Source organism: Amblyomma mixtum, chromosome 9 (genome assembly GCF_055824585.1).
Source record: "Amblyomma mixtum isolate Tamu chromosome 9, ASM5582458v1, whole genome shotgun sequence".
In the NCBI taxonomy this organism is placed as follows: domain Eukaryota; kingdom Metazoa; phylum Arthropoda; class Arachnida; order Ixodida; family Ixodidae; genus Amblyomma; species Amblyomma mixtum.
This window is the reverse complement of record NC_143020.1, coordinates 29,549,670-29,560,716: the sequence shown is the minus strand read 5'-3', so window position 1 is coordinate 29,560,716 and position 11,047 is coordinate 29,549,670. Positions and strand designations below refer to the sequence as shown.

The 11,047-nt window shown below is 50.0% G+C and overlaps 1 protein-coding gene across 1 annotated transcript in view; it reads right to left on the bottom strand.

The window, feature by feature from the left end:
- Positions 1–8,355: 8,355 nt before the first annotated feature.
- The window catches only part of LOC149328633 (uncharacterized), a 56,503-nt gene continuing 53,811 nt past the window's right edge, over positions 8,356–11,047 (bottom strand). Inside the window, exon 10 of the mRNA XM_089559041.1 lies at positions 8,356–8,507. Coding sequence (XP_089415167.1) covers positions 8,358–8,507 — 150 coding nt within the window. The 3' untranslated portion in view covers positions 8,356–8,357. The remainder of the gene's footprint in view (positions 8,508–11,047) is intronic.

Genomic DNA, 11,047 nt, shown 5'->3' with positions numbered 1-11,047 from the left:
GCTTCCGAACGCTGGCCTGCTGAGCAGCATCGCTGTGGCTGGTCTTTGGCGTCCAAGGGCCGTTTGCAGTTGGCGGCACACCTCCCGTCTACCCCGCACCGCACGGGCGGCGCCAGAGCTAGCCTTGGGACTAATCTCACAGCTGTGCCTGGTCGACCTGAGGACACCGCTTCGACTCAAGGTTCGGGCTGCTGACACTAAGCCTGCAACACATATTCCCAGCAGTCGATCCCTTGCCGTCCGGACCAGCCAAGCACGGCTCTCGTCCACTGACTCTTCCTGCTGCCATGGAATTTCGCTCCCCCGGCCAAGACGATACGGAGAGTTGGTCGGAAGACAGGACGCCCCCTATGATCCTTCAACTCCTCTTTGTACAAGTTTTCAAAGCTATACATTCGGCTCTGTCACAGCATGCACGATCCCACTTCGGTCGATCGAGCCACTCTGCACGGAACAACAACCATGTAAGAAGCCCCACTGCTGCGAGGTACCTTCCACTGTCGCGACGACCGTCCTACCGCTACAGAGCCGGAGCTGGCCGCTCCAGGCATGTCCTTAACCCATCTATGCCCCACGAAGAGGAAAGTCAGGGCGAAGAACTGAGCCCACAGGACGCGCCAAAGAGCGCTGCCTTTGAACACCTCCTGCGAGAAACGCAGGAAAACCAAGGTATCGACTGTGGTGTAGTAATTGACGCATCCGTTGGAAGTGCACCGCGGGAGTCGACAGTGAACCCAGTATCAACCTTTGAAGCGACAGACCCGCTGTCCGTCCCACCGGGCGCCGCGAATACGAGCGTGACTGTGGATCAGAGTTACTTTAGGGATCCAGACACTTCAACCATTGCGTTTGCGGAGGACTCTACAACGTTCAGCATCCGAGGTGTTTCTCCGCGCCTCATACGTGATTGGCATGACGGACGCATCGAGCTAGACGTTTTCATCGACATCCCTATTCCACTGGTATAGCGCAGCTTGGTCCCGCCAGCACGAACGACTACAGCCGAAATGAGAGGAGATCATCGGCCATGCTCACCTGCTTGCACCAACCGCGGCAAGAATGCGAAGCAGCTTCGAATTCCACTAAACAGGATGCCTTTTCTTTTTTTTTGCGCCCTTGAATTAAAGTCGATTGCCCTTCTCGCACTCGCAGCTGCACTTGAAAAAATGTCGCTTTGGCGCCCGACAGGTGACACTCGTAGGCCACGTTGTGTCCAAGGAAGGTATAATCCGGGACCCAGCCAAGCTCCGCGCAGTTGCTGATTTCCCGAAGCCCACATCCCTGAAATAACTCAGAAGCTTTCGTGGAATTTGTCCTACTTGCGCCGGTTCGTCAAAAATTTTGCTGCCATTATCGCCCCGCTGACACTTCTCGCTGGCAGCCACTACTTGTCGGCTTGGTCCGCTGAATGCGACGAAGCTTTTGCAACGCTGCGCCAGCACCTCCCCTCCCATCTTGCGCCATTTAGACCTTTCCGCGCCATAAAACTCCATACAGAAACCAGCGGCGTGTGTCTGGGTGTAGTTCTTGCTCAGTGGAATCCTAGTTTCAATGAGTGCGTCCTTTCTTTCGCCAGCCGTGCGCTGACAAATGCACAGACTAATTATTTGCTCACGGAAAAAGAATGTTTGGCGATTATTTGGGCGATTAGAAAATTTTGTCCTTACTTATATGGGCGCCCGTTCGATGTCATCACAGGTCACCATGCCCTTTGCTGGCTGTCGTCACTCAAAGACCGTCACTCCCTTACCACCGCGATTCGTCCGAATTTACAACCGTCTCTCAGGCCGCTGCGCATGCTGAAGAATGCCGTCAACTCGTCCGTTCCTTTACTTCTCCCGACCAGCACCGTCAGAAAAGCACCCGCGCCGCTTCTCCCGGTCTGCCGCCGTCCTCTCTTCCTAAATCCTTGGTTTGGCTTTGGGTGCGCTCCTCCAGCTCAGGAAAGTCTACAAAACTGCCGAGCAAGTATCAGGGCCCTTATCGCGTTGTTCATCAGACATCCCCAGTTACGTATCTCGTCGAGCCCATCACGCCTTCGTCTGATCATCACCGCCGCGGCCGTGAAATTGCGCACTTAGACTGCCACAAGCCCTACTACGACCCAGCTATCGTTTCGTGCCCTTAGGCCGCCAGGAGGGAGCCTTTCCACCCCGGGGGTATTGTAAAAAAAAATTTCGGGTTTGATGCCCCAGCAGCTAGCGCCGACGAAGGCGAGAAAAAAGAAGGAAGGCGAAGGTGACGAAGTTCGAGTTTGCGCTTCCGAGCGCTGGCCTGCTTAGCAGCACTGCTGGAACAAGGACTGTGGTCGTCCATACTAACTGTGCGAATCGCGTCATTACAAACCCCAATAAACCAAATCAAACATTATTCAAGCTACGTGAAGTGTACATGCAGCTATGTTTTGGAGATGAAGTTGTCCAGTTGATGGCAGAGTTGTGTTCTCTGAAACAGTTTTGATTTTTTCACGCGAATGAAACATATCTCCGCTCTTGATATTTGAGAGTGCAGCGCAGAACACGTTTGTGATCTGCTGTAATCTGTCAAAACAGGCAGTAAGGCCTATAAAAATAGCTGGCGTGGCGTGATGGTCCGCTTGCTCGTCTCGCACTGATGACGCCCTGGTTCGATTCTCAAACTCGACCAATTTGCTGCTGTGTTGTATTTATTAATGAATCTGGTATTTCTCGCTCACGGCCAACGCCACCAACGCCGACACCGGCTTTTCTGCGAAACGGGTCCCTTAACGCTGTCGAGTTAATAAATAAAAGAGTCCCCAACCGCCGTACCACCCTGGCAGGTGGCAGTTAATGGTTGATCTCGAGAGTTCGCTCACCGTTGTCAGCACTAACGCATGCAGACCACATCTCTCTCTGATTCCCCGACGTACCTTTAAGCACGATTAAGGCGTCCACCAGTGATGCCAACCCTAGATATTTTTCCCTAGATCTAAGGAATTTGGACGTCTTTTAGGAATTTTTTGTATAATCTAGGGAAATTTCGTTTGCTCGGCGATTTATTCTTTTTTTCTCCCTCAAGTTGTGAAGACAGTACAAGCTTTTCGTTGTTTTTTCTCTACAACTGAAGGAAGCCCACACTACACCGCCGCGCGCACGAGTAAAGCTTGTTTCACATGCAGGTGAAAACGCTTTGTTGCTGCAGCGCAAAAACTGTTTAGAGCCATCGCGGCGGCCGCAGCAGTCAGAGCGGCGATGTTACACAAGGTACAAATTTTTCGCAGCTTTGCGCTGCTGAATTTTTAGTCGCTTGCATGCATGTGAACGAGGCTTTACACGGACGTAGTCAGACGTGTATGGTCCCTGACATGGCCAGTGGCACCCGCTGATGTGATCTGGCGCTCCATCATCTTCCCTCAACACGCGCGCCCCTTCCTCACGCTGTATTTGGAGCCCGGTGCACGACGAGAAATCCCTATTTAGTAAGCAAATCTGCATGTTGGTTTTGATAACTAGAACAAAATAAGGGCGCCTATTTTTTTATAAAGGAGCGCCATGTTGGAAATCTGAGCTAGTCTAACTAACGGAAAAATTCCCAGTTCGCCCGCTGCGGTGGCTCAGTGGTTATGGCGCTCGGCTGCTGACCCGGAAGATGAGGCTTCAATCCCGGCCTCGGCGGTCGAATTTCGATGGAGGCAAAATCCTAAAGGCCCGTGTACAGGGCAATGTGAGTGCAAATAAAGAACCCCAGGTAGTCGAAATTTCCGGAGCCCTATCACTATTTCGTCCTCTTTGCCTGGGTCGCTTCGGGACGTTAGACCTGCAGGTCCGTTCTCGAACGCTAACCTGTTGCCTTGTCTTCGCCTTTTTCCCTGTCTTCAGTCTTCTTGCTGCGCCGTCTTCCGATGGCCGCAGGATCCCTGTCGACTGCGCCAGTAAAGTTCAGGTTCATTTCCTTCCTTGCACCAGAGGTGCCCCGCCAGAGACGGTTTGTAGACTAGAAGACTGAATCGTTATCTTCGCACCAGCGGAGCCCCGTCTGAGACGGTCTCAAGATGAGTTGGGACGCAGAGATAAAAAGGGAATACTTGAAGATTTATATGCAGATATTTACATCACATACAAATTTAGGCACTCGAGACAAATTTAGCGGCAAAAAGACAAACCACAAAAAGGCGGAACTGGCTAACACTAGGGGAGGCCCCTTCTCGGCATACCCGAATATGCATAGCACCTGACCTTAGCTCAGAGCCCTGATTCCGGCTCCGGGGCCCGGTTTTAAAGATCTAGAGGCCCGGCCCACCTTTAGTAGGACCCAATCATGTTATACTCCTAACACGTTATACCCAATCATGTTATACTCCTCGCACGTGCTGGCACTGACGTGCCAGCACGTGCGAGGTAAAACATTCTCTTCCTCGCAAAAGAATAGGAGAAAATCAAGTGCAAACACGCAGTCGTGCCCGCACGTGCGAGGTAAAATATCCTTTCCTTCGCACAAAACTACACGCGGGGCGGGGGACACCCGTACTTCCTGGTGATGGTGAAAAACATTTATAATGCAATAAATATTTACAGAGAGGTGATTGGGGTAGGCCCTATTGGCCCTTTCCCCTAACAATACTAGGTGGAGCCCCTATTCCGGGGCCCCATTGGCAAGCAACGCCGCCCGCGTCCGGTGAACCAAGTCCTTTTGGGTCTTTAGGTCCTGACAGCCGAGCAGGGCCGCCTCCCAGTCCTCTCTGGTGGGGTTGGGGTTGGGGGGGGTAGATGGGTTTGACTGACACGCCCAAACAATGTGGAAGGTGTCAGCCACCTCCCCACAGAACTGGCACGCGCCATCAAAGGATGTATTGAAATGTTTAAGCACCGCCGGGCACAGTACAGTGTTAGTAAGAATTTTGATGAGGAGGCGCTCGTCAGAGCGATCCAAACCCTTACAAGGGGCAGGGTAGCGCCGGTGCTCCTCCTTGTAGTAATCGGTGATTTGTTTGAATGTAATGGCCAGATTGTCTGATTGGGAGTACCCTTCCAAGGACAGGGAGATAGCCCGGGGAGAGAGTGCGCGGGCAGCCTGATCGGCCTGTTCGTTTCCCTGGAGTCACTGGTGACCGGGGGCCCAAATCAGGTTGCGTGGAGTTGGATCTTCAGATCGACAGCTATATTCCAGTATGCGCCAGGCAAGCGGGGGAGCCCAGCCCAACTCGTAGTTCCGATAGGCCCCTCGCGAGTCGGTGATGATGTGTTTCGACTTGGGAGTATTGAGAGCAAGAGCAATGGCAATCTCCTCCGCGTGTGTTGCGCTGTAGGCTTTGAAAGTGAGCCCGTTGACTGTGTTTGTGTTGTGTACGACTGCGGCCGTGTACCACACCCCGTGGTGTGGGCCAGCAACGTCCACGTAATACACATGTTGTTGGTTACCATAGTATCGCGCCAACGCTTCCGCGCGCGCCCGGCGACGACAGCTATGGTCTTCTCTGTACTTGTTGCGGGGAAGGGGTCGGACCCGGAGGGCGCGTCCCCAGGGTTCCGGCACTCTCTCCCTTTCCTCAATATGGTAGTCATGTTTGATGTGTAGCCGGTCCAAGAGGCTGCAGACCACGTACTTCCTGGCGCATTCGCGAGCGGCCGCGTTCCGAAAATGGAGACGCTGCGCTTTGAGCGCCCCGGCCGCCCCCCTCACGCCGGTGCCGTCCATTATAGACAGCAGCGGCGGGGTTGTGAGGGAGCAATACCAGTCCGGATGGCCCCGCGTACAGTACCGATACCTTACAGACAGGTTATAGGCATTGAGTAGGAGGCCATGAAGCGGTATTAATTCTTAAGCATTTGGACGCGCACGAGAACGAAAACCCGGCGCAGGTACTGTCGGTAATCAGCCTCCAAGGAAGCAAACGATATTTATAGCCTCGAGCGGGATTCAACCCCACACCGGCGCGAACATGTGAGGTTCAATTTCCACTTCTTTAGCACACTTTGGGCAACCAAGCACTCTTTGGAGATGGGTGGCAATACCGCCAGGCTGTCGCGATTTGCTTTGGCTAACGTTATTATTATCTTGCATCTATGCCTCTTGTGATGATGATGACGTCCTCAGGCTTAATGGCATATATCGATGGCGGGGGATTGGCCAGGGTGCATTACGGTACAAACGCACTCAAGTGCAAGGAGTGAGTATTTGGATAATCTGGGGACTTGAACCTAGAATTGGTACTGGGCTTTGGAAATCATCGTCTTCGCCAACTTTCATGCGCTTTCAAGCCTAACATTAAATATGAAGCCAGTTGGCCTAGGGGGAGATTTTAAGGTTACTGAAAGATAAAAAAAAAATTCTAGTCACTCTAAGAAATTCAAACCCCTTGCTCCATTTCATCAGCATGACGGAAGCCAAAATATTGGCAGGATATCGGGCCACCGCAGCAGATCAAAAAGGGCGTGAAATGTCCTTGGTGTGAGCGAACTGAGGTCTCCAACGCAAGGCGCTCACAGTATCTGAGCCGACATGCTAACCTATATAATACAGAGAGAGAGAGAGAGAGAGAGCAAACCTTCATTAAACAAATATAGAGGATCAGCCAGCAAAGATAGTGAATGCCGGCATCTTTTTGGCCCATGTCTCTAGTCCGGGTGCCGAGAGATCCCGGAGCGCCTCGCGAGCCCGCCCGGTGAGGGCAACTTGCGCCGTCACACGAAGCTGTGAATCCGGCTGCCCGAGCACTTATCCCCTAACACCTACTTCCGCATCTTACACAGCCGATGAGCCTATCCGACCTTTGCGGTTTTGTGAAATTATCTACCATTACAAGAACAGGCATCGCCAGTTCCCTCCACCGGTAAAGGGGCTATCGAAGGCAGACGAACGTATTATGCGACGGCTACAAAAGAACAATTACTGGTGTCCCGCAATGGCTCCTCGCAATGCCCCTAAAATGAACGCTTTGTGCCCACATCGTGACGATCTACATTTTCTATCTCTCACGGTGTAAGCCTGCCAACACTGTCCATTTCCCGCCCCACCCCACCCGCACTATTCTGTATAGTAAGGTAAAAAGTTGGACTATTTGAATCGATGTAACAGTGAAACAATTATTGGTTGTTGAGGAAATGGTGCAGTAGCTGATCAACTTCTCGGTGGATACCTCAGCCGTGCCATGAGAGAAAGGAGAAATATGGAACTGAAAGAAGAGAGATGCCCTACTGCAGCGCTCCGAATTACTTTCGACCGCCTGGGGATCTATTACTTGCAATGACAGCGCCGACCACATGGGCGCCTTTTGCATTTCACCTCCGAATCGCGGCCTCCGCGGTCAGCTTCGCCCTCAGGTACTCCGGCTGAGTAGCCGAGTGCCCAACGACCTAGCCACAGCGGCCATTTGTAGTAGCGGACAGTCCGTGGAGTAAGCGCAGTTGGTGTTTGCCGCGCTAAGAGGAGGAGGATCATGTGCGTATGTGGCATGCGCCGGCAGGCCGCAGCTGTGGCTCAGTGATTAGGGTGCTTACCTGCATAGCCAACAGCATTCCCACTTCTTGCTGTGGATCTAATCGCTCTCGCCCTACCATATACCAGCTTTCCCGATTGTGAGATAGATTGCGAGACTTACCCGTATTGTAGTGTTGTTTCCACTTCAACGCATACGCACACATTTTTTTGAATAGTCAGTGCGGGAAGTAAGAAGCCGAAGAGAATGTTTTAAGGTTCTTACAATGATGTTCTTGCGATAATACAAGATCGGGAAGCCCTTCCTACAAATGTGTTACACTAGCCAGGGTTATTGTCTACTCTCGGCGCTCATAACTGATACGATTGCTCTCAGATTTTATCGCGTTATATGGCATATTTTAAGTAATTGGGAAGCGTAGCTCCTCGTGTTCCAATGACAGCTGGTGCAGTTATAATCTAGGAGCATCCGGAGGAGCGAATATTCGACTAACACGGCAAAAACTGAAAAAGCCTGTTGCTTCTGTTGTCTGGTCGTGGTTAGTAATAAATTTTACAGGAAATAAACTTGTGGAATGCTAAACTGTCGTCTGCAAAGAACATTTATTGAATATTGAGTGGAAATGTGTTCAGCTTAGGGGGCTCAGGAAAGTAGATAAAACGACTTTCAAAACATTTATTCTGAATTTAAATTGATTAAATTATTACAACAGAAAATTAGATGTGCTTGGCAATGGTCTGAGAATACTTTCTTCTCTTCCAGGATATTCGAATTATCTGCAACGCTAAGGTGCTGCATTGCAGCGCATTTACATTTTGCCTACACCCTGATATGTGACTAAGACCAAATTTCACATTGCAACGTTCGTAACATAGATATAAATGAGGAAATATTACATTAGGACACCAAAACACAAGAAGCCATCTTCGTTTCTTTTCTCTACTGGTCGTCGCCCGTTGCGTCAGAACATCAGGTATTTCTTTATGACCTTCAGACGAGTGAATGCGGATCCCATTGAGCAATTGTTGATGTAATCATCGTAGTCGACGTCGTAGAGCGCCCAGCCGTGCTTTTGCGGGAGTGGATCGAAGGCGGAGAAGTACATCTGCATCTGGTTCAAATTAGACATGAACAGTTAATCAATATTGGGTCAATAATATATGGCAAACCTCTCTTCATTGTCACCAGCGCAATCAGCGTGAGTACACAGACGAACAAAGGCACCTATCACCGGCCTATAATTAACCCGGTTCTTAACTCACCCGACTATTTTGTTCCAACAAATTTTTGAACCTCATCCACCTACCGGACTCTCTCGGACTTGCTAAAATGGCATCACCTTTCTCTCGGACTTGCTAAAATGGCATCACCTTTGAATCCACTCATTTACTCTAAGCGATCACCACTTTGTGTTATCGATGTTGCATCCCCACCCGTGCCTATTTATTCTTCTTGATCTCAGCTGATCTCATGTAACAGTTTTTGCTTTGTGATGAAAAAAAAAACTTCAAACTTCAAATTATATTGATTCCTTCTTTCTACCTGCCGTTGTTAGCTTTTTGTTTAAGTTACAGAATTTATTACCCTTTCATTAAACCACTGGGCTATTCCAGATGAGATTTCAATCCTTTTTTTTAACTTCAGAATTAGTGGTCCTTAGTTGGCGCTGCCGGACAACCGATATGCGGCTGTTTGTAAAACAGTATTGCGTGCGACTCTCCGTTCCATTGCAACACCAGTAAAAATAAACCATGAACATAAAATAGCCCTCACTACCGTGTACAAATAACTTGGCTTTCGTATGCCGCAAAAGGAAAGTGGAGCGTTCGGACCTAATGTAAACACTTGCTATTAAGTGTGCGTTGCGACTAAAATGAAGTCAGTAATTAAGGTACAGCGACTGTCACACATGCCACAGTTATGATGATTAATTCTACGATCAGTGCGCTGCTCAAGCTCTTACGACACATCTCCAAAATAGCATCGCGGTAGATGGGCAACCTAAATTGCATTCGCAACCAACTGTGATGCCGTTCAGTGCTAGCCATTTCAACTGTGTGTAGATTTCGTGGCAACATAGTTCTCAGTATGATGGGCCGTTTCTTTGGGAAGGATTGCGCAAGCGCGGCTCAGTGCGTGCAGCTGGGCAGTGCTTACACCAGTATCACGACCGGTCCTGGCTTAGAATAAAGAATGATCAGTGTCCTAAATCAGTGCATGCAGGTAACACGAGTTGCACGGATGTTTACTGTGATTTCTCGCAATTTTCTTGATAGAGATCTTTAGATTAGTGCGCGGGTTACCTTTGATTGGCATCAAATTATTCGATATGTGAATTACGTTATCATCCCGGGTTGTGAACAGCAAATTCATATACACTGTATTAAAACAAACGGTGGAGATTTATTCACTGAGTGCATGTTTGCAAGAAACTCAGAAGAAAAAAAAGGTACTCAGGACTGCTTACATTTAAGAAGGCGTGGGCCTGCCCTCTCACTTTGTGAACGCACTAGCCACGCGCTGCGCCGCGTTGTAACCCCACGCCACGCAGTGCCAGTTCTGCCTATGCATGCATCTGCGTGGCCACCGCCGAGCTGTCGCCGCACCCTCCTGATCTGCGCGCTAAATTAGTGAATGGACTCGTCGCCGTAGCGCGGCCCGCGCTCAGCGTTATCAGTATGACGCGGCAGTTAAAAGGGTAACGTCCGTCATATTTACAACGAGCCCCTCATTCCCCTTCCTTGTTTGCTTAATTGCTTATCGAGGGCCTCGATTCTGGCAGCCTTGATGCCATATAGGAAGCATAAGAGGGTTCTCACACAGCTTCCACCCTCTCCGTTCGATGACGTTCTACGTCACACCAGCGGTAAATCAGGACGTTCTACGTCCGCCGCTTATGAACGTGGGTGGCGCTGATGAACACTCTCAAGGTTAGGTTACTTGTAAACATAAATACCCCCGAAAGCAGAAGGTTTGACAGCCGCCGCCGTAGCTCAGAGGTAGAGCACCAGACGCGTAATTCGGAAGTCGTGGGTTCGGATCCCACCGGCGGCATGGGGTTGTTTTTTCTTCTGCTTTTCTAATCAATTAGCTTTAAGCGATGACATAATATGTAATATTCTAAATTGATCAACACCACAAAATAAACAAATTAATTTAAGAAAAAAAAAACCTGTGCCCCTTGGTTTCTGTGGCTGTTGGCTTCTGTCATATATTCAGAAGGGTCTTTCTCTACTCAACGTTCATAGATCCCCTAGAGTACTCAACCACTCCTAGCGCAGTAGTGCAGCGGTTAAGCATTGCGCCACTGCTCTGGGATGAGGTGCCAGGTGCTGACACTGGTAGAATTTGTGCTATCCAGATTGTGTTAAATAACCTCGAACCACCAATTATTAAGCTAACCGCCACCTGCCAGGTTTGAAGAAGACGCCATCTTTTATGAGTACCAACGAGTGTTAACACACACCAGACAAGTTTGTGCTCAATGGGCGAGTAGAGCTTGCGCCTTAAGAAGTGGTCTTGGGTTACGTGCAAGGGCGTCCGCAGAATTTTTTTCAGGGGGGGGGGGCCATTGGTTATTGGCGCCGGAGGGGGGGGGGGGGGGTATATTCGTAGCGAAAAGGCACTATTTGCGGAGTAAATTTATTTATT